Here is a 24097-nt window from a genome sequence, read left to right on the forward strand (position 1 = left end):
TAGCCATGGCTGGGTTGATTTCTGGGTTCAGTGTGGCTGATTCTCTACCAGGGGGGTTAGAAGCCAAGTTTCTGTCATTTCTTCTCAAATCCATCCCCTTCTATTAATGCTTGGAGCCACAGCTCCCCTTTCTGGGTCCCTCTGCAGTCTGGCCTCTGCAGGCTGGACCTGAGGACAGGCCCCAGAGATTGGAATGCATCTACTCCAGCCAAGACCCCAGCACTGCACTCCCTGACCTCCACCCTGCACATGCGGTGCCCTCCCTGTGGGTTGGCTTGGCAGATGCCCATTTGCCCAGCAGGCTCCGCCCAAACCTCAGGGCAGAATCAAGTGCCCACACCTTATGTCCCTCTGGACCATCTTGTAGGAACTTGGCGTCAGGACGCGTCTGGCCCTGTGGTCACCGTCCCTTTGCGCCTCTGTGTACCTGAGTGGCTGAGTCTCATCTCCCTCATTTCCAGCACCTGGTGCCATGACTGGCATGGGGGTGGGTGTCCAGCGTCCCCTCAGATGAGAGGACAGCCTGGCAGAGCACACCTGCCTCGGAGGGTTCCTGCCTTACCTCGTCTCATCCTGACAGTGGAGGTTCTGTCCTCTCATTTTGCAGATGAGGAAACTGAGCCTCAGAGAAGTGCAGTGAAATCCCAAAGTCCTAAAGCTGGAAGGCGTGAAGCCTGGGGCTTTTCCCTCTTATCTGCCTCCTCCGGGATGGAATTCAGGAATGAATGACGGGGCAGGCAGGGGAATGACCCCGTGGAAGCTGGTAGCCATCACCTTGAGCCGCCTTGCCTCCAGTGGTGCAGCCACATGGCCTCGAGACCTGTGCCATTGCAGGCAGCCCTGTCGGGCCAGCAGGTGTGAAGCTCACCCACGTGCCTTCTCCTCCTGCTCCCAGCAGGTGCTCAGGGCTGGAGAGGGGGATGGGAACAACTGATGCATCAATCGGCCCACCCTGCATGGCTGACTCCACCTTCCAGGAAGGCCCCGGACAAGACTGAAGGAAAGCAGAATAAAACAGGAGTGTAGCCTCCCGCCCTTGTAGGGACAGTGGGAGGCAGGCGGGGTTGGGGGAGGCTGTGACGGACACACGCACAGAGCGAGGGGGCTGCTCTCGGTGCGCTGTGTGACTCCCGCACAATTCAGGGATGCGCTGGTTGACGCTGAGGGACCGGGACGCTCATTCCGGGCTCTCGGGGCCTTTGAGCAGTGGAAACATTGGAAGTTACATCTTTTGTATTTTGGTCAAGAATTTGGGGTTTCAGGCAACCAAGGTGGTACATTTTAAATGCCCCGTCACTGAGAATCCCATAGGACTGGGGGCATCTAACATGGGTGGCGAGCCTGTCTGTGCATGGAAGCTGATAGTCAGTGAGCAGCTTGACACTGATGCTGATGGGTTGTATTTTCATTGATCACTGTGGGAGCAGACAGAGGCTGTCCAGATGCGCTGTCACTGCCTGGGACCCCGGGCATGTAGACTGCACAGAGGAACTGCAGAAGCTGAAGGTTTTGTTCTCAATTCCTCTCTTCCCAGCTGTCACCTCCCCATGGCAAAGCCCCAGCCTCCCCAGACAGGCCAAGTCTCCACCATCAGATCCAGCCCTGCATGCAGGCTTCACCTCCAGCCTCTCCCTGCACTCTGGTCTGTCCTTTGTAGTCCCCATGCTCTCCCTTCCACCCAGAAGGCCATTTCTGCCATCACAACATGGCCACTCAATTCACTTGTTCCTTCACTCACTCATTCACGGCCTTGGAGGGCCCACCCTGGGCCAGGCCCCAGCTCTTTGCTGGGATATGGTGAAGGGTCAGATGCGGTATCCAGCTCAGAGTCTGGGTCCACATCCATATGGTCCTTGGCCATTGGCCACAAGGCCACCCCCTCTGTGTGAGAGATGGTGCTGGGGAAATGGAGGGATGGGGTCCTGGGTTCAGGAAGTGTGAGCTCTAGAGCTGTGCCTCTGCGTCCAATGTCTGCAGGAGGCGCTGCCTCTCTGACTGTCACAGACCCCATGTGCAAACTCTTGCCTGGCTCTTCCACACACCAGCCAAGGGACCTCAGACAGGTGGCTCTACTTTGTATTTTGAATGGCTCTTCTAAAACAATCAAGCTCATTTTATGGTATTATTTGATTAGTACACCATGATTATCGGAGGTTCTAATTTAGTGGAAGAGACAAACACAAAAATTATAGTTTTGGTTTTTTAAAAAAGTGCTAGTTGTATACTGGTCTTTCTCTCCTACTAAACTAGAACTTTCTTCAGGGGCCAATAAATATCAACTATGTTACAAATCATTCATCCATTGACCCACCCACACATCTATTTATCTGTCCATTCACCATTCACTCATTGTCCATCCATCATCCACCATCTATCCACCATCCATCCACCCACTCATCCATCCACCCATCCTACATCATCCACCTGTCATGCATCATCCATCCATCCAACCATCCATCCATTCATCCATCCATCAATCCATCTATCCATCATCCACCATCTATCCATCATCCATCCACCCACTCATCCATCCACCCACCCACCCATCCATCACCCATCCTATATCATCCACCTGTCATGCATCATCCATCCATCCATCCATTCATCCATCCATCCATCAATCCATCTATCCATCAACCACCATCTATCCATCATCCATCCACCCACTCATCCATCCACCCACCCACCCATCCATCACCCATCCACCATCATCCACCTGTCATGCATCATCCATTCATCCATCCATCCATCCACCATCTATCCATCATCCATCCAGCCGTCATTCATCTACCATCCACCCATCCATTAGCTGTCATTTATCAGTTCATCTATCCATCCATCCATTGATCCACTCTTCCATCTATTCATCTTTCCATTCAGCCAACATATATCATATGCCCACCCTGGGCCATGCATTCACCTCTCAGAATTTGCCATGAGAGCTGAGCTTCCTGCAGATGCAGTGGTACTGAGTACGGCCTCAGGCCCATGACCATCCATTATTACCCTTGAGACTGGAGGTACTCCTGGACTGTAACAGCACCTGGCCAGCCACCTGTGATGGCAGCCACCTACCTGCACCCATGATGAGGCCTGGGGCGGTGTCCTTGGTGTGCACAGTGCCCGATACATAGGGGTTGTCTGCCCAGCGCAGGTGCAGGTGCAGGTGGCAGTCTGGCTGCAAGGAAGAGAAAGGAAGCAACTGTCAGCATGTGGGTAGGAGCATCCATAGGAACACTAAGCCTGATGGCAAATCTGCCCCTGTGGCTTTTTGGGAGAGAAGGCTGGGCCAGGAGTGCCTTGGAGGAGTGGAGGGAGGATGGGAAGCAGGTATGAGGCTACCTGCAGGCAAAGGGTGGGAAGGATGGGGGCCGCTTCAGCAGGTGCTGTGCTAATAGCTTGGGAGGTGGAAGCAGGCACCAGTGAGGCACCCGAAAGGATCTGTTGGTTCCCTGGTCTGGGTTAGGGACCTCCGCAGCATCTGGTGCAGAGGGACACCCCAGGAGGACCCATTGACTCCCTGGTCTAGATTACAGACCCACTACAGCATCTGGGTGTGGTGAGGCACCCAGGGTGATCCCTTGGTTCTCTGGTCTAGATTAGGGACCCCTGCAACCTCTGGATGTGGTGCCTCTGCTCATAGACGCAGCTGCTGGGGCTTCTCCCACTGAGGGCTCTTGGGCATGGGTCTTGGCAGGTGGGTCCCCCAACATGGCTCCTGCGTGCAGTGCTGGGCCATGGGATGTGATCCCCGGAGGCTGCACAGCCCAAGCTCATACTCATTCATTCACCTACCCAGAACCTTTACTGGGAACCTCTTATGTGACCACAGCATCCCTGGCATCAGTGGACAGCTGGGGTCACCCCATAAGACCCTCCCACTTTGAGATACAGAGGGGTGGGTTAAGTGTGCAAGAGTTCCAGGGGCTGGCTCTGGTGACCCCGTTTCTCCTGACCTCCCTCTGGCAGCCTGAAGCTGCTGGTTCTCAGAGGTCTGGCAGGCTGATCCTTCCTTGGTGACACGGGTGCACCAACAGAGACCCCACTGAACCAGCAGATGCCAAAAGGGTTTGAGGGGTACTGACTCTGGGCTCAGCCTTCCTAATTTCCCCAATTCCAGGAGCTCCACGGGGTGAAGCGAGGCAGGGTAGTCCTCAGGCTGGTCACAGAAAGGCCAGGGCTTGACTCCTCATACCTCCTCTAAATGGCAGTGTGGCCCTAGGAAAAATGCTTAGCCTCTCTGTGCCTTTCTTTCTTCTGAGACAGGGCAGTCACCTCTGCTTCTCGGGATTATTGTATTAATATGGCACAGCTCTGGGGTCCAGCCCTTCCCCAGGGCAAGGTACTGCCCCATTGTTTACTTATAAGAATGGTAAACATTGTATTTCCTGCCTTAAAATTATTTCTTTTTCTGTTAAAAATTTCCAGCTTAGAAATACCCTAGAACTGGGTACCATCCAGATTGTCACTTAGGAGGCATGGCTAATTTTCTGGGCAGCCTTGGGCCTCAGTTTCCTCATCTGTGAAATGGAGCCAGCGACAGCGAGGCCTGCTGACCCGCTCTGCGGGGGTCATTCCAGAATCTCATGGTCACGGCGGTATCGTGTCATCCACTGAAATCCACGTCAGAGATGTCCTCTCTCTTCATCTCCATCTTCACAACACTTTCTTCCAGCCCATGAACTGCTTTCGTTTTACGCAGGTGACCCTAAGTTAAAAGTTGAACCATTCAGGAAATTGGATATTGACTTGGATAAGATGTGACCAGGTGGTGGCCGCAGTTGGCAGACGGCCTGTATTTGTCTGCTCTGGGGGTTCACAGACGGACTGGTTGTACTGCATGCTGTATGATTCACCCATGAGCGGTGCCCGGAGCAGGGAATCTACAGAGCCAGCAATAGACGGGTGCTTTCCAGGGGCAGGAGGCTGATGGACGACAGGGAGGTTGACAGCTAAGGCGCTGGGACTTCTTTTTTGGGTGGTGAAAACGTCCTAAAATGGACGGTGGTGATGGCTGCACAACTCTGTGAATATACTAAAAACCACCGAGCTGTGCACTTGAAAGGTGAACTGTGTGGTGTGTGAGTGAGATCTCAACAAAGCTATTAGAAACCAAGAGAAGGAAAGAAAGGTTGCAAATTCAGCTGAAAGGCGGCCCCATGTCCATTGCAGAGGCACATCCTGAAGAGGACTGAGGGACTGAGATCTTCCCCAGGGGAACCCGGGAGCCCCGAGCTGAAGCCCGCAAGGTCCCAGCTGGCAGGAGCCTGGGCTCTGTGTCACCCCCGGAGAGCCATCGAAGGGTTCCAGAAACACCTGGATTGAACAGTGACACACGGGTCCACTGAAAACCTGTGGGATGTTAAGACATCGCCCGCTGCAGTAGAGTCTTCTGACTTCTTACAATGGAAAAGCAGGCCTGTGAGTTAATACACTTGCTGGTACCTTTCAGTCCTGTCCTCCTGTTCCCCAGATCGCTCAGGCAGAAAGACAGAGGTGGCTTGCTGTGGAGGGAGGCTGCTGTGATCTTGGTAGGCAGAGTTGGGCTTCCGTGCTGCAGAAGGCAGCTCTAATGAGAAGGCGCTCAGCAGGGGTGTGGCATGGGAGTCCTCACAGCAGCGTGTCCAGCAGAGGCCGCATGGCTTGGCCATGTTTTGCTGTCCTAGGTTTCCCGGAAGGCCAGGTGGAGCCTGGAGGGGCCAGAGCTCATGGGCTGGACTCCGCCTACCTCTCCCATTCCCCTGATGAATTGGGCACATCTGGTCACTTGCTGCGTGCTCAGTGGGCAGAGCTGAATTAGAGGGTGCTGCTTCACAAGCCCCACCCCTCTCCCTACCCCTCGCCACTGGTAGCCTCTCCTGGTTGCCTGGCACTCAGGCCAGAGAAGTGGTACTCTTCTTAGGGCTCCCTGTGGGGTGGCCAGTTAGGCCCTGCAGGCCCTGGTGACCCGACCACAGGCAGCGCTGTGGCCCCTTTGCATTTGCCTCGGGGCCTGCTGGCAGCCAGCTGTCTCCCCATGCTCCTGGGGCAGCTGCAGGCGCTGTGCTGGCGTCTGACACGTGCACTCCCACGTGAGCCTGGGCCACCAGGTGAAAGGAAGGGCAATGCCAGCAGGCCTGGAGGGGCCCGCCCACAGGGCACTTGGATGCCCGTCACAGGTGGCAGGCCAGCACACATCAGCAACCCCAGGACCTGCCTCAGCTGCATGTGGTCAGAGACGGGGCTTCCTCCGAGGCCAGCCAGGGTGAGGACGGGAGACCCCCAGGGGAGGCTGTGGCCCTAGGAGTCAGTGCAGAATTCTCCAGTGTTGACCGAGGTGGGCCTGGGTCCTTGCAAGGCTGGAGGCAGAGGCCAAGCTGGGGGCTCATGCTGTCCCAGGACTCTCTCTTGTTTGCCCGTTTGGCACATAGGGGCCAGAGGGTGCTCTAAAGAAGTGTCTAGAAAATCATCAAAGCCTATGAGATGGACCAGGGCTGGGAGCTGCAGCAGCAGCCGCCTGGGCGCCTGGTGCTTGCCCCAGCCTCACCTCTCAGAAGAGTGACCACGGGCTGCCCGCTGAATGAGGTTTATGCTGAATTCAAGATGTAAACAGATTCAAAACCATCTTCCAATGAAGCTGGGTCATCCTAAAACAGATCTGATCATGCCACTCCTGTTATTAAATAAAGCCACTCCTTTATTTCCCCATTGCTGGAAGGAGGAATCCCCAGACAGGGAGCTGGTCAGGTGGCCTGGGCAAAGATTCATGACCCAGAGTTAAGAGAAAAACAGAGCGCTGAAAAATCACGCGCATGTGGGATCTCAATGATGACTTCGTGACATGTATGTGAGCAAATAGATTGCAAAGAACAAAAACATTCAGTTATTGTTTTTCTGGATGGAGTGATTCTAGTTGTATCTTATTTCTTTTCTGTATCTTCTAAGCATTCTGCAATGATCAGGCATCACTTTTATGGGCAATATGCCCTCAGGTACAGTCTGCCCGTTCATTGAGAGGCTGTGTGGCTGCTGGAGCAGCACAGTCAGGAGGTCCTGTGAGTGGCCCAGCTTGTCCTGCCCCTGCCCTTTCACCCTTGGAGATGCCATGGCCACACACACAGGATAGGCCTGGCCTTCTGAGCCTGTGCACCACCTAGATCCCTGCTAGCCACACCAGAGCTGGCAAGACTCCCAGCTACTTCGAGAGATCCCTCCCTACTCCAGGCAACCAAGGACCCAGGCAGTCTACACTTCAATTCATGTAGAAGGATGCTGCTCGGAGAGTGGAACCAGCTTTGGAGCTCATGATGTCTGAGCTTTGGCCCAACTCCATCACTTACTGACAGTATGATGGTCTACTGGCTTCCATAGCAGATTAGAATAGATAGATGGATAGACAGACAGACAGACAGACAGACAGACAGACAGATAGATAGATAGATTTTTTGAGATGGAGTCTCACTCTGTTGGCCAGGCTGGAGGGCAGCGGCACGATCTCAGTTCACTGCAATTTCCGCCTCCCATGTTCAAGCGATTCTCCTGTCTCAGACTCCCAAGTAGCTGGGATTACAGGCATGTGCCACCATGCCTGGCTAATTTTTGTATTTTTAGTAGAGATGGGGTTTCTTCATGTTGACCAGGCTGGTCTCGAGCTCCAGGCCTCAGGTGATCTGCCCGCCTTGGTCTCCCAAAGTGCGGAGATTACAGGTGTGCGCCACCGTGCCTGGCCTGCAAGGCTGTGATTCAATGTCTGCTGTGCCCACGTGGGCTCCATGCACTTGGCTCTGCATTCCCTCCGTGCCCAGTCAGGTTCCCACATGCCAGCCTGGGGCCCGCATGCTCACCAGTTTGCTCCTATTTCATTATTTTAAGGCCAGGACATAAATCTCACTGAGGTTATCTCCTCACTGAGCTGCATAATCGCAGACAAGAATCTATTCTTAGCAAAAACTTGCTTTGGCAGACTAATATGGCTTAACTTTGCCGATGATGATACAAAAATTAGCCCTTTCAAAGCAATTCTGTTCTGGGAAGCATTTTTACAAAGGGCAGGTAATTAATTCTCCATACAGGTCAACAGGTGTTACCAGCAGGAGGGGGCTTGAATAGAGGCGGGCAGCGGGCCCCTGAGAGGTGAGGGCTCATGAGTCAGAGCTCAAGCCTCAGCTTAGAGCAAGGGGCCACGCTGAAGGCCACAGAGTCCTGCCCTGGCTCTGGGGTCAGGCTCTCTGGGTGCTCTCCTCTTAGTACCATGGCCCCCATGGGCCAACACTGGGGCTGGTGCGTGTGGGGGAGAGGGGGCTCACCATTTTCTGAGCCCTGCTGTGTGGCAGGTGGAATCCCAAGGAGACAGAATGTCTTCTGTTTTGTTGGTTTAATGTGCTCTGCACCTGCAGAACAGTGCGTGGCACATAGCAAGTGCTCATGTAGATTTGCTGAATATAACCCTGTCAAACAGGTACTTTTGTTCCTTCTATTTTACACATGAGGAAACTGAGGCAGAGTGATGGGTAGGTTCAGGTATCCCCAGTGTACAGTCTCTAAGAGGGTTTATGGGTGACAGTGGGAAACAGACAGAGAAGCAATTATACCCAGTGAAGTCTCCTCAGTGGAGGGAACATTTGGGTAGGGTTTTCAGGTGTCAGTAGGAGTTTGCTGGATAAGGAAAAGGGAAAGGGCATTGTAGGCCTTGGGCATAGCGTGGAAAGAGAGAGCTTGGAAGGCAAGAGAAGCTCTCTCTTTGCTGTTTGGAAGGCTCTTCCTTGCTGTTTGCTCTGTGCCAGGCATAGGCTGGTCTCTGCATTCTTTCATCTCATCCTCACCCCAATGCCACAGGGATGTTGATTATCTTCCTCCCTTTTCAATAGAGGCTCAGAGGCACTGGTTGACTTAGCCAAGATTGCACAGCCAGTGAGGGAGTTAAGACTGCAGCTCCGTGCAGCTCCAAGACTAGACCCTCCTCCCACCCTGAGTTGCCCAACACCCAGGAAGGGTCAGGGATGCTGGTGGTGGTGGTCTCCCTGTGGTATGCAAAGACAGAGGCCCCAGGAGAGGCCAGGTCTCACAGGGGTGTTGGAAGCGGGGTGGGACACCCAGTCAGACTCTCTTGGCCCACTCAGCCTCTTCTTCTCTTGTATTCACTGGTCCCTGGCAGCTGAGTGCTCACCTGAGCCAGGAGCCCTACTCCTTACAGCTCTGCCTCTCCTTCCTCACCCGCATGGACCTGTGCACCACCTGGTTCCTTGCTAGCCACACCAGCGCTGGAAAGAGTCCCAGCTACTTTGAAAGATCCCTCCCTACTCTAGGCAACCAAGGACTCAGGCAGTCTACACTTCAATTCATGTGGAAAGGTGCCCCTGGGATAGTGGGAGCAGCTTTGAAGCTCATGATGTCCGATCTCTGGCCCAACCCCATCACTTACTGACAGTGTGATGGTACACTGCCTTCCAAGGCAGATTAGAAGCAAGTGTCTGCTCTCCAGCCCTCACACCCATGGGCAGAGTATGCTTCCCAGATCCTTGATATTGACCAGTAAGATTTAGCAGATGTACCATAAGTAGGCTTGAAATGTACTTCCCTGTTTCTGTTTACCCTCTTGAACTTCTGGTATCACCATGAGAATTAAGCTGGTTCCAGGAGAAGGATGCAAGATGGGCAGAGCAGAGACAAGCCTAAATCAGTCAATTCCCTGATATATGAGCAAGCCCAGCCAAGATCAGCAGAGCCACCCAGCCGAACCCACCTGTAGATCTGGAGAATAAATGATTGTTGTTTTGGTGTGGTTTATTGCACAGCAATTCTGTCTCAAAAACTAACGGATACACTTCCTTCTCTGACCTCCAATTAACTTTTCTGTAAAATAAGGAGTTTCATTTGATCCTTTCCATCATGCCCATCATAAATAGGTGGCTCATGTGTTTCAGATGGTCCTTCTCAGACATCACCACCTCTGACCTTCTTGATTACTGAAGCCATATCTTGTGTCCCCCCCATGGAAGGTGCGTGATGTGAGCAGAGGTACTTACAGGCTTGCAGTTGGTTGGTTTTCCATTCATGTCCATGCTGGGTGGCCTCAGGTAATCCCAGTCACGGCCCTTGTTGTAGGTTATTAACGTCATCACTTTCCCATCAATTTTTTGGTTTGCCAGGAAGACTCCTTTCACCCCTCTGACCTGGGACAAAAACACGAAAAGGACCATAACCTTATGCTGGAGCGCTCTGATGACCAAGTGTCCACCATGCTCCAGCACCTTGCTAAGTATTCTGCACCTGTGGCCTCATTTCACAGTCAAAATGACCAGCAGCTGAGGCACATTTTAGAGGCGAGTGAGGTTTAGAGGGGCTAGGAATCCAAGACTCTGGCCCCAGCTTTAGTGGAAAGCTAGCTTCATCTAGCTCTGAAGCCTGAATGATCTTCATGGTGCTGAGCTGTTCTCCTAGGTCCAGACACCAACTGTCAGATGGTAAGAGGGGTTCTGGCACCTGACCTTCCTGTCCCTCAGAGTCACCCCATTCTTGCCTCAGAGGTCCTGATGCAGAGCTCAGATCCCCCCAGCACCTCTAGTTTCTATTGGACCACATGTCCTGGACCAATAGAATTGCCTCTGGAGACTCCCCAGCTCAATCCCCATACAAAAATGCCAAGGAATGAAGACAGGCGGGTCCATGCTTTCCCTAGAACACCCAGGACAGGGCTCACTTGCCTTCATTGCTCAGGGCTAACCTATTCCCTTTCTCAAGATTTCCTAAAAGGCCCGTGGCAGTGACCCAAACATATCTAAGAGTGGCTAATATGTTGACCTACAAGAAATGTGCAATTATGGGCAACTTCACATAGTTCAACCGAGTGGTTCACCCACAGAGAGGGTCTTCCTGCTAGTTCCTTATTTCATGAAGGGTTTTGACTCATATTATCAAGACCCATTAGTGTGGCGTGAAGAGGCATGAGAATGCCAACCACTTGTCCAGGCCTCCTGTGTGCCAGGCCAGAAGCTGTTTCTGCACCTATATATGCAGCCTGCACCATGGGAAACTGAGGCTCAGAGGGGGCACGACCTTCTCACAGGCCCATAGCCAAGGATTATAGGTAGGATAGCAATGCCATACAGTTCTTAAGTGCTTCCATGTTCGAGGCATGAGCTTAGTATGTGTCCTTTCACTGAATTCTCACAACTCCAGCGGGTCCTCACGTGGAGAAGAACAGAAGCCACGATGATAAAACCAGTGGACAGGGATCTGAGCTTCCTATGGCTGCCATCACAGACAGCCACAAATCCAGTGGCTTCAGACAACACACACGCATTCTCCTACAGCTCTGGAGGGCAGAAGCCTGGCATGTGGCTACAGTCAAGTGTCAGTAGCATCACATTCCTTTATGGAGGCTCCAGGGGAATGTTCCTTTCCTTGCCTTTTCCAGCTTCTAGAGACACCGGCATTCCTTGGCTCACGGCCCCTTCCTTCATCTTCAAAGCCAGCAACACTGCATCTCTCTGACTGTGTTTCCACCACCACTTCTTCTCTGACTTTCTCTCCTGCTTCCCTCTTCCCATGTTAAGGACCTGTGTGCTGACACCGGGCCCATCCAGATAACCCAGGTCATCTTCCTGTCTGCTGATAAGCAGCCTTAATTCCATCTGCAACCGCACTCCTCCTCTGCCACATAAGGTAACATCCATGCAGCTTCTGGGGCTGGGGATGTGGCCATCTTTGAGGCGGACACTGTCATCTCCAGCACAGTCCCTCCTCTGACCCCCAAGGACACACCTCAGTCTTCAAGCAGAATACATTCATCCCATCAAGGTTTCCAAAGTTCTCATCTCATTACAGCATTCATTCAATGTCAAAAGTCTCATCTAAATGTCACCAGATCAAAATTTCCAAATCTTATGTAAGTCAACTAAACCAGATGTGGGTGAGTTCTGGGTAAAATCCACCTGTGGAGCTGGGAGACTAGCAAACAAGTTATCTGTTTCAAAGTGCAAGGTTGGGGGAGGCACAGAGTGGTAGTTACAGATCTTTTGCCTCCCACTGATGGCTGTGGCTTGTTTAGGTTACCCTTGGAGCTGGCTCTCAGAGACTCAGGGCTGCTTTCATTGGATGTGGGAGTTGGGGGGTGGGGCAGGCTCTTTTCCCTGGGACCCACCAGGTCTTATCAACACAGACAGGCAGTTTTAGGAGCCAAGTGGCTCGCACTGTGAGCATCCTCCCAGCATTTCCAGGGAGTGCCATACATGTGGGAAATCTATGCACAGGGTGTTCAGCTGCCTGTGTTATCTGCATAGGGTGCTGTGGTCTAGGGGGTAGCCCTCCTCTCTGCAGAGGAAGCTTCGGCAATGGTCCTGCTGGGCTGACAGTCTCAGGGGCTGGGAGGAGCCAGCTCCTTCTTGCCCATTGGCATCACTCTGTCACCTGTGCAATCGACTCGATGGTTACAGATGGGGCCCCTGCCCCAGAGTCCAGCTTCTTTGTGAATGTGGTACCAAGTGCAGACCCTGCAGAAACCTAGGGCTCCATGAAAACGCTCAGCAATAAATAATGTGGATCCAGATACGGGCTGAGGCCCCCGGGTGGGTCTGGCTGGCAGAGCATCAGTTTGGAATCTTGCTGTGGTTCTGCATAACTTCCCATATCACAGCTGTATTCATTCCTGCATCTGTTAGAAAACGTCCCACAAGTTGTGTGACTTCAAACAACTTGTGGGACTTTTCAGTCATTCTCTTGGAAGCCAGAGGCCAAAATCAAGGCATGGGAGGGCTGTGTTCCCTCTGCAGGTTCCAGGGAAGGATCCTTCCTGCCCCTTCCAGCCCCGCACCTCCAGCCCTCCCTGGCCTGTGGCCTCAGTCTCTGCCACTGTCTCCACGGTGCCAGTCTGTGTGCCTGTGGCTCCTCTCCCGGCTCTGACAAGGACACTTGTGATTGCATTTACAGCCTCCTCTGGACAATTCAAGATGATCTCTGCTTCGGTCTGTCACTTCATTACGCTGCAAACATCCCTTTTCAAATAAGGTCACATGGCAGGGCCTGGGGATGAGGATGTGGCCACCATTTCGATGCCTATTTTGGGGCCACCATTCAGCCCACTATGATGCCTGTGGCCAGGACTCCTTGGGGGCAGGGGACAGGGCTATGTCCCCTAAGTCCCCATTCATAACCCAAGCTCCAGCACAAGAGGAATCCAGGAAAGGTTTGCTGTCTCACCTGGAACCCGGGTTGTGCCCTGCAGGGGAGAGACCCCCGCAGCCTTCCGAGGCAGTAGCTGGCCGCGTGGCCTGCACCAAACATTTTTTCCTGGATTTGTGCTGGGCACACAACAACCATGACAGCAGCAGTACTGGCCATGTGCAGTGAGACTCAGGGGCAAGCCCCCCGTGAATGATCCCTGATCCCAGAAAGGGCAAGTGTGGGGAAAACAAAGTGAGTGCCCATTGGAAGCAGCTGCTGCTCTGCGTGTTTAATAGGAATGGCAGCCTTAAACCTCACAGCAGCCCCGTGAGGAAGGTACTGCTACCATCCCTGTCGCACATGGGGAAGAAGAGTGGTTAAGAAACCCACCTCTGGCCACACAGCAAATACATCCAAGTTCGTGGGCCTGCACCCCAGGCGGTCAGGCTCCAGAGCTGTGCTCATAACCACCAGCCGTGCCCCATGTTTGATGGTTTTCAGAGAAGGGACATCCCTTGGGAGGGCACTCAGATGGTGGATGGTGGGTGCCACCTTTGGACCGGCCACTGTGAACCTCTTTCAGCTCCTCTCTTCCTCTCGCCTTGAGTCCTCTGTGTATGCCTCTGAGCTCCTTCCTCACCTGGCTAACTCCTGTTCAGCCTCCTCCAGGAAGCGCTCCCTGACTCCTGCCCCAGGCTGGCCAACTGCCCCTGCGCTGTGTCCCCAGGCTCTAGCACGCTCACTCAGAACCCCGGCTGGGAGGCATCTTCCTGCTTCATGAGGGGTGGTGGTGCATATCATATCCAGCCTGTGTCCTGAGGGCAGGGCCCAGAGCATGGCATACCGTGGTGTGGGCATCATAGACGCCTGTGGACAGGACGGCCGTGGAGCCCACCCCATCCCGTTCTTGGCACCTTTTCCATCCCATCATCACCCGCCCACTGCCTCCCAGAGCCAGGTCTGGGCCGGACCCAGTCCCCTCCTAGAGGCTCAAGGGACGGGGCCTTGGGGACACCAAGGGGTGGGGTGGGCACTGCCTAGCAGGTGGAGGAGGGCCGCCTGCGGGGGGCTCTCAGCAGTGAGGCTGCCTCTGTGTCATCTGCTGGGGAGGTAAATCCTGACAAATGGGTTATCATTGCAAACACGTGATTCCATTCGTGACTGTCCCGGGGACCGCAGTTCCGCTGCTGCTGGTGATGAATGCTGGGCCTGGCACCTCCCACCCACAAACCTGTCAACGCCATTGTCTGCCCAGGTCTATTGGCCACCCACAGGACACTCTCCCAGCGTGCGTCATGGGCCACTTGGGGGTGTCCCCACAGGCAAGAGGAGGGTGGCAGGCTCAGAGCAGACAGGCCTGGGCCGGTCCTGGTTTTCCTGCTTACGTCTGGGTCCACCTGGGCAGGTCGTTTGCCTCTCTGAGCCTCAGTTTTCTGACCTGTACATGGGCCGGGTGACCCCCCTCGCTGGCCATGGCATTTTAGGAACAAAGGAGACAGCCTGTGAGCAGGGCTGGGGCAGGTCTACTGCAGGAATCCAGGTGGAAATGGAGCCATGGCGGTGCAATGCCCGGGGCGTTCTCTGGGGTCAGTGGAGGCTCAGGTGGGAGGCCGAGGGAGGACCCAGGAGGGCAGTGAGGGAGGCTCCCATCAGATCTCAGATGGCAACCAAGGAGGCGGGGCAGTGCTTCGTATGTGCTGAGAGGGGTGGCAGGAGGGAGGGTGGAGGGCTGGGTTCCAGGGAGACAGAGAGAGAGAGAGAGACAGAGAGAGAGAGAGACAGAGACAGAGACAGAGACAGAGAGAGCGGGAGGGAGGCAGACTTCAGACACACGGGGGGGATGAAGGAGGAGACGAAGAGGCTGCGGTGGAGAGAGAGAGAGAAACGGGGCACCATAGAGAATCTCAGAGCCTGAGTGTCCTCAGGGGTGACCCCAGCCCAGGACGTGTGATGAGGGCTTGTGAAGGGTTGACAGGGAACGCTGGCTGAACCCAGGTCAGTCAGATGTTCTTCCCTCAAAGAACTCCATTCTTCTCATGACAAAAACGTGCCCTCAATGATCACTGTATTTTGAACTTCCTCACGAAGGAAATTCTCTTCTTCTGAAAGCACCCTGCAAAGCCCAAAGGGTGCGGCTCTTTACAGAAGCTGTGTGCAGACCCGGAACAGCGTTAGAGACAGGCTGGAGGGGAGGGGAAGAAGGAGGTAGGGGGAGAGGACGGGGGGCCAGGGGCGGACTCACCTCCAGGATGTCGATGAGCACGCTCTCCTCCGCCTGCCTTGAGCTGCGCACGTCCTCCAGCGCCAGCGCGTAGTGCACGCCCCGCGGATCCGACTGGTACAGGTTATAGGTGTCCACCTGGTACCACTCCTGCACCGCCACGAACACCTGACTCTCGTCCGTGCTGATGATCTGCAGATCCTGCAGGGACGTGCGGGGAGCGCAGGGTCAGAGCCGGGCTGGGGGCCGCGAGAGGGAGCGGGAAGCTGGGTGCACAGGCCGTGAGGGTGGGGAAGGCTCGGGCCCTCTTGGAGCCAGCCTGGCCTAGATTTGCCTCCTGTCTCGGCTGCTCTGGGCTCTGTGGCTTTGGACAAGACCCCTCACCTCCCTGAGCCTCCATTTTCCCATCCCTAAAATGGGGATGGCATTGGGTTGCCTCCAAGCCGGGTTATAGGAGGGTGACCTGGGGATACCTCTTCCTCCTCCTGGTCCCATATCAGGCTGTCTGTCCATCCGTCCAAACGGGGAGGAGGAGTTATTCCTCCATGCACCCCCAGATGGTTCGTGATTCCAGGGGCGAGGCCTGGAGCTCCTCCCCCTCCTCCTATCTGCAGAAACAGGTGAGTCTCTGTCCCTCCTTTATTCAACACACATTTGGGAATCACCCACTCCATGCCAGCAACTTTCTGGCCACTGGATGTCTAGAAAGGCCCTGAGTGCAGTGGGGAGCCAGGTGGGGCCCTGTCCTCTGTGGCCTGCAGGGAGGCGACCCTGGGTGCATCAACTCAAGCTTCGTTGTCCGGGGATGCTATCCCCACCTGTACATGCACCAGCCTTCCTCCTGGTCCCTCTGTGCCGGTCCCTGCCAGCCCTCAGCCCTGGGGCCACAGTCTGGAGTGGGAGGCAGAGAAGGAGCCCCACCAGGACCCCACGAGGTGGTCTCAGAAGCTGAAAGGGTAGCCAGGGCAAAGTCCTCAGCCTCAGTTTCCATGTGGAAGCAGGGGTGTTGGCAGCTCGGGAGTGGACTCAGGGCAGTGGCCTTGGGGTTCAGTCCCAGGTTTTTAAATTCGGAAAGCAGCCAAGACCCAATCGAATAAAAAGGAAAACCAGGAATGCCTTAGTCTCTTGCTTCCTTTTCTTGCCCAGTCAGCACCAAATGCTGTGTGGGAGGCGTGAGTCAAGGGGTCCAGACAGGCCCATTTTGAAGCCATAACCAGCTTCCCTCCCACCTCTGTTCCTTTGCCTTCTCTCACTCTGGAACTTTCTTGCAGTCTGAGAACAGTGTCAAGGTCCAGGGGCAAAGGACGGTGGCAGAGGAGGGCCCGGCCGGCCCCACCTCCGGAGCCGCCCCTCCTGACTACCCCGTGGCTGTGGCTGGGAAGCTCTGAGGATGCCTCCCTTCACATTTTCTCATCTGATGGGAGGGCCCAGGGAAGGATTTTTTTTTTTTTTTTTCTGTATAATAACAGATCAAATCCCGATTCTGCGCAGTGGAGCTGTTTTCAGTGGGGAGTGAGGAAGAGCTGCCCTGGCAGGTGGCTCAGGGCCGAGCTGGACTCCTGACTGTGGAGGCTGACCCGTTCCCCTCACTGCCGTCCTGGTCCCTGCGCTGGGCAGCCCCAGGGGCTCTGCAGAAAAGGAGAGGGATGCTATTTGCAGCTACCAAGCAGCTCACGGGCAGGGAGGACCCCACAGCGGCAGAGCTGCAGTCCCGTGACTGTGGACTGAAATTCGACACACAGAAATGACTGGAACCAACACACAAAACCAGGGGAGGATGATGGGGCAGGGTGCCAGGGCCTGACCATCCCCACGCGCAAAGTGAGACCATGGGAGATGCGGAGCCCACGGAAGCACGTGAGGTGCCCTGAGGCAGCAGGCTTGTGGCTGCTCTGCCCCCCTCACCTCAGCTCCCCCTTCCTCCCCGCTCGGCACCTTGGGTGAAAATACACCCCGTCAACCAGGCATCGGTCATTCTGCTGTCCGACTAGGGGAAGGCTTGTCCACCAGCCCAGGCCGTGGCAGGGAATTAGACCGTGCAGTCAGGTTGTCAGGTCGAATGTGAGACTTCTGCAGGGGTCGGGGGTGGACTGAGCTCAGGGGGGCTTGGTGTCAACCACATTGTCAGGATTCAGGATTTACAGTGATCGCAGCAAGTCACATTGCGCCTCCTATGGCCCTGGGTAAATGCTGACGTAACCTGGGTAAATGCAGTGGGTAAGTGTTTTCCAGGATCTGGGAAACAAAGAAATATGTATAAAGTGACTGAGGTCAGGAGCGCTGCCCCCTAGAGACCCCTGACACCAGTGCTTTCAAATGTCTCTGGGCTTTCTCCCAAGTGTGACGCACATGTTCTTTGATGTGTAGTTTACCGTTGCCCTTTTACACCACAGGCAGAGCATTTCCCCCACCATTAAAATGATCTATGAACACCTTCTTAACCACTGCATGATATTCCATTTTGTGGATGGGCCATATTTCACACAGGCTTCCCTGCTGGGAAACCGTCAGTGTTCTCAACATCACTGCGACATGTCATGAATGTTTCCGCACACCCGTCTCTGCCTCTCTGCTTATTTCCTTGCCATCAGCTCCCAAGAAGGCAAACTGCCACATTGCGAGGTTCTGAAAGCTCTTGTTACCTGTTGTTAAATGGCTGTCCTGAACATTCATGTTAGTTCCTTCCCCACCAGCAGGAGTAGAGGGCAGTGATTTAGTTTTATGTATGCCAATATTGAGAATGGTCTTTAAAAATATCTGCCAAGTAGGGGTTTATAAATAACAAGTAATTTTTGCTTCACATTGCATTTACTTTCTTCTTTTTTTGAGAAAAGATGGCAGAGACAATTTTGAGATTTTTAAATGAAGCATGTGAGACACGTCGAAATATACATATAGTATACGTGATTGTACATATGTGTAGGACCTGGAGAAAAACGCAGAAGGAAACCCCAACGTTGCCAATATTTGTTATGAGGTAGAATTAGGTTTGCTTGTAAGTAACAGAAACAGGAAAAAAAAAGAAAGGACTTAAACAAGTCTCCCCTCTGTAAAAGAAGTCCAGAATAGTCAATCTGGTATCAAGGCTCTACAAAGTCACCAGGGACAGAGGCTCCTTCTGAGTCACCACTTCCTGTGCTGTGATGCAGTCTTTGTCCTCATGGTGTGAGATGAATGCTAGAGCTCCAGCCATCGCGTGAATGTGCAAGGCAGCAGGGTGGTGGAAGGGAGGAAGGAAAGAAAGTCTGGCTCTGAAAAGCCTCACAGGACAGTTCTGCTAGCATCCCACTGGCTGGACTTTAGAAGCATGACCACACCTAGTTGCAAAGGAAGTTGGGAAATTCAGTCTTTTAGCTGCGAAGCAAGGTACTAGCCAAAGTCTGGGGTCTGCTGATCTAAGACGAAGGGGCAGATGGATATGAGGGGTATCCAGGACTTTCAACACCTCCTTGAGGAATGAGAAAGTGAGACTGTCAGGCAAGGGAGGACTAGAGAGGCAAGCAGGTAGAAAGGTATCTACACATATACATTGCATTGTTTATTACGTTGTATGATAATGGCAAATAGATGCATTCTTCCATTAGTTGTCATGAATGCATTTTAAATAAGTAATTTTGGAAAGGTTTAAAAACATTTTTAATGGGCATAATAGGGGAAATTTCTCCATAGATGTTTATATAAAATTCATGAAACAGTCTAATGAACAAACACCTTCATCAAATTCTTTCAGCCCTTTGAATATATCAGCTCACTGCCTGCTGAACTCCAGGTTTCCTGATGAGACATCTGCTGATAATCATATTGATTATTGCTTGTACGTAACAAGTCATTTCTCTCTTGCTGCTTTCAAGATTCTCTCTTAAGAGTTGCTGACTTTTGGCCAGGCATGGTGGATCATGCCTGCAATCCCAGCACTTTGGGAGGCTGAGGCAGGTGGATCACTTGAGGTCAGGAGTTCTAGACCAGCCTAGCCAACATGGTGAAACACTGTCTCTATTAAAAATAAAAAATTAGCTGGGTGTGGTGGCAGGCACCTGTAATCCCAACTACTCAGGAGGTTGAGGCAGGAGAATGACTTGAACCCAGGAGGTGGAGGTTGCAGTGAGCTGAGATCGCGCCACTGAACCCCGGCCTGGGTGACAGAGCGAGACTCCATCTCCACACACACAAAAAAAGTTTCTGTCTTTTGACAATTTGGTTGTGTGTCTTGGTGTCGGTCTCTTTGTGTTTATCTTTCTTAGAGTTTGTTGAACTTTTTGATATTCATGTCTTTCATCAATATAAATCAATGGGGGAGTTTGGGGCCATTATTTCTTCAAAAATAGTCTCTCTGCCTTTATCTCTCTTCTGTTCCTTCTGGGACTCCCACAATCATATATTGGAGTGCTTGATGATGTCCAAAAGCTTTCATAGACTATGTTCACTTTCAATCTTTATTCTTTCTGTTCCTCAGCCTTGATAATTTTAATCGTCTTAAGTTCCCAGATTCCTTCTTCTGCCTTTCAAATCTGCTTTCAAATCCCTTTAGTAAATTTTTCTTTTTATTCTTTTTAGCTCCAGAATTTCTTTTGGTTCTGTTTTTGTTTCTATCTCTTTATTACTATTTCTATTTTGTCCATCCATCATTTTCTTGCTTTTCTCTATTTTTCCCTTTAGTTCTTTGGGCCTCTTTAAGACAGTCATATTAAAGTCTTTGTCTAGTAGATCTGCCTTCTGGTCTTTCTCAGGGAAGGTTTCTGTTAATTGATTTTTGTTCCTTTCAATGCATCATACTTTCCTGTTTCTTTGTATGCCTTGTAACTATTTTATGTCAAAAGCTGGACAGTTGAGCCTAATGTCCAATTATATTGAACATTAATAATATGGTAACTCTGGAAATTAGCTTGCCCCCTTTCCATAGAGCTTGCCATGTTTTGCTCTTATTTTTGATGGTTGTAGGCTATCTCTTTACCAAGGATCAGCCTTACATGTAAGCTAAATGTCTTCCTAGGCCGTTTCTGAGCCTCTGCTTGTCCCTGGGCATGCATGGTGATTTTCTAAATTCTCCCAAATTTACAGTTGCTTTTGAATGTCTGGCTTCCAAAAGGGAAAAGGGAGAAAAATAAAAGAGAGGAAAAACAGGCTGTGACTCTTTCGATCTCCTGGAAGCTGTTTCAACTCATGGTGGTTGCAACAGTGGCTGCCTGTCTGGGTGTCTGCATGTCTGTCATCAGAAGCAGTCAGTCATCAGAGCACAGATCCTCAGTATTTGGAAGACAAGGTCCATATGGCATCCCTGTGCTCCTCCAGCTCCTTCAAGCTCTGGGCACGCTGCTCCAGGGACACATGCACATTTGCCTGTCATGGGGCTGGGGTACGGGAAGCCTCTACCAGGCTAAGAGCTGACATTGTCCAAACCGACTTTGACACACCGTCCACACCTTGCCCTGGAGACTGTAAGCTCTCAAATAGACTTGTGAATTCCAAAACAGTTACACCAGATGGGTCCTGCCAGTGTGGTTGCCGTCTAGGTGGGGAGATGGATTCCTGGGGCTTCTGTTCTGCCATCGTACCTGATGTCACCTCCTTCTTTATTCATATGGTTTAGAAATTTTATTTAACTTTAAATACATTTATGGCAAATACAGGAATATTTCACTTTAAATTTGCATTTACCCATTCTTCTGAATGCTTTCAAATAATTGATAGTTATTTGGATTTTTCTTATCTTTTGTCTGTTTACAGCTTTGGCCTATCATTCACCTCTGTTAGGGAAGCTATGTTTTAAAAACAAAATGATGACAAATAAGTATGCAAAGGATATTGACAAATATAAAAATGGCCCACCCTGTATAGTTTTCACAGACAGGTGCATTAAAACAGCAGGTTGGTAGCATTTATACCCTTTAACGTAGAAGAAAAATAGAAAAAAAAAAGGCAAAGCTATACCAAAGCTGATCTATTCCAACTTCGTTGGTGACAGGGTGGAACTCTTTCAGGAAGCAACTAAGCTTCACAACTATTTATATCTTTTGTTCTGAAGTACTTCATAGACTTCAACTTGAGAAAATTAAAAAGAAATACCTGCAGGCTCACATAGATTTGTTGCAGCACTGTTTATAATTATTAAAAAAATGGAAGCAACCCCAATGTCCAAGCAACGAGAGTCTGGCTCAGCTCAACAAGGTACCGTCTCCTCAATAGAAAGCTTCCCGTCATTTAAAGTAAATATCGCGTATCATTCAAGAAACGGGCTCATGCTACAGTGTCCTGTGAAAGCAGACTGGAGACCCATGACTGCTTGTAATCCAGCTACGTAAAAGCCTTTTGGCAGATGGCTAAGGGAAGCGGGGAGACCAAGAACTCGGTGGGGGGGGGAATACCAGATGGACCAGATGAACTGGGTGAAAAGTTTGTGGGTGAGCCTCCCTGCTCCAATGTCTATTATTTTCAAAATGTTAATTAAACAATTAAAAATATAAAAAGAAAAATAGGAGGGGGTTGACTCTGTGGGAAGAGAAAACAGGCAAGTCACAAATTCACCACAAAACCACAGCATCCGATGAGGAAATTCAATCCGTCACTTCTACAATATGTGGACGGGAAACAATGGGAGAGCTGCCGTCCTGACCTGGGTGGAGAGGAAGAGGCTGGCCAGGCCAAGGTCTCAGCAAGAGGAGACGTGGTCTTGAAGACCCTGTGGGGCTCTGGGGGCCCCGTGCTCCTGACAGCAGCCCAGTTTGCCCACTTCTTGATGATGAAGTGACCATCATCTCCAGCTGCTGGTCGCTGGGTCCCGTGCACGGTCCCTGCAGGTAGGACACTGACAGTCGCAGCACATGCCACCTGCCCTGGATGGGTCCCTGGTCCTCCCTTGAAACTGAATGACATGAGGCTAGGTGTGTGTCTGTCACTGCTGTGAGAGCCTCTTGATTCTTTTCAATGACCTCCAATTTCCGTGGGAATGGGGGAAGAAGACGACCAGTGTGCAATGCCTGCTGTCAAGGGTCAGCAGCGGGAGACATGGCCTGGTGCTTCCTGCAGATCTCACTGACATCACATCTGCAGGTCCAGGCAGCAGAGGGCCGGGAGCCATCGCTTGAGGTCACAGAGGCCGTGACTTATAGCCGTAGGCTCCATTGACTCCCCAATGCCAGAGGGGAGCAGAGAGGGTCCCTACATGGTCCTAATTCTGGGCGGCACACTTTCCTCCCCCCGACACCAGGACAAAGAGCCCAGGGCACAGAAACTTCTAATGCTGTAGCCCCCAAAGACTTAGGAAAGGCTTTCCAGATGCTGAAAAGGTCCCTCGCCCTCTAGGGACACCCACTGCCTTTGCCTAAAATGAAACCATTAGCTTTTAATTTACGTACTCAGCCAAGCCTGAGTTCAGTCTATTAAACTCGCTCCTTCTTTCCTTTTCTGCCTTTTCCTTTTTTATTTTTTCCTGTTTTTAAAGAGAAGTTTTTAAATGGCCTCCTAGACTTTTCCCATTTCTGGCTCAGAAGAGGTCTGAGGGTGCCTAGCGTGGGAGCGCCTGTGCCCACGCACTTCACAACAAGCCACGGCCTGGGCGGGGAGGGCCTGGAGCCGCTGGCCCCTCCCACTGCTCTCTGCCCCACGGTAGACCTCCGGCTCTGCCCTCCGCCTGAGCCACTTTCTCCCTCGCTCTTCTCAGAGCTGCCCTGGGGCTTCGGATAAAGAGTCCCTCCCACTCCCAGCGTCAGAGGGGCCCCCATAGCTGCCTGGCCTAAATCAGCCACACACACAAGCACACGAGCACACACACATCCACACACGCACAGACACACTCACACACACGCCTCCATTGCTCTCTGTCTCTGCTTCTTGCTCCCTTCTAAGCACAAAGCACAACTTGCAGTTATTTCACGCATGTGTCTGTCTACCGGATCTTCTGCTGTTCCCGGCGGCAAAGCCCACAGGAGCAGGAGCCTGGAGCTTCTGACTCACAGCTGCAGCACGGCTTCCTAGCACAGGTCCTGGTTTATATTTGGTGCTCAGTAAGTAGGTGTGGAGGAAGGGAAGACTCATCTGTTTCTCAACGACGCATGTGGGACAGAGATCTTTAGAAGGCACCATCCCAATGTCCTCAGGAGGGAGGTGTGGCATGAGGCTGGGTGGACTCACCTGCACCTCGGTTTGAGATCTTTGTTTCTAGCTAGCTGTGTGATCTCACACAGGTTACTGCCTCTCTGAACTTCCATCACCTCCTCTGTTACGTGAGAATAACGTATTAACAGGGTGGAGAGAGGCCCTGAGGCAGGGGCAGAGCTGGGCAGTCTGCAGCTCCCGTGGCTCGCCTTCTTTGACTTCCGGGGCAAGGGAAAGGCAATAGCATTCACGGAGCACCTACTATATGCAGGCAGCACACCAGGCGGCTGGAATGCAGAGGTGAGTACAGCAGAGGTCATCCCCAGCCCAGCAACGCCAGAGAACAGGAGAGGGACACCGGAGGAAGCGGTCCCTACACTCCGAGCACCAGCAGGGAGAACGGTGGGACAGGACCAGAAAGCAGATGCCCGGGCCCACCGGGGGGGCCATTAGCAAGTGATGTTTCTCCTGAAATACCGCATGTGCAAGAGTTCTGGGCAAAGATGAACGAGGAAGAGGGAAGAGCTTGGCAGAGGCCTAGGATGAGGCTGGAAGGGCTGGGCGGGCTGGAATGGAGCGTGTGAGGGCAAGGGGCTGGAGGAGTTGTGGCCACACTGTTCCTGTCCATCCCGACCTGGGACCACC

The 24097-nt window shown here is 52.5% G+C and overlaps 1 protein-coding gene across 7 annotated transcripts in view; it reads right to left on the bottom strand.

Annotated features, from left to right (window-relative positions):
- The window catches only part of SORCS2 (sortilin related VPS10 domain containing receptor 2), a 561689-nt gene that overhangs the window by 51468 nt on the left and 486124 nt on the right, over positions 1–24097 (bottom strand). For all 7 annotated transcript variants that reach the window (XM_017539090.2, XM_017539091.2, XM_017539089.2 and 4 more), the window contains exons 9-11: positions 15383–15562; positions 10005–10151; positions 3076–3178 (exon numbers count right to left, since the gene is read on the bottom strand). In XM_017539090.2, the coding sequence (XP_017394579.1) occupies positions 3076–3178; positions 10005–10151; positions 15383–15562 (430 nt within the window). The remainder of the gene's footprint in view (positions 1–3075; positions 3179–10004; positions 10152–15382; positions 15563–24097) is intronic.

The sequence above is a fragment of the Cebus imitator genome, unplaced genomic scaffold (assembly GCF_001604975.1).
Source record: "Cebus imitator isolate Cc_AM_T3 unplaced genomic scaffold, Cebus_imitator-1.0 Scaffold117, whole genome shotgun sequence".
Lineage (NCBI taxonomy): Eukaryota > Metazoa > Chordata > Mammalia > Primates > Cebidae > Cebus > Cebus imitator.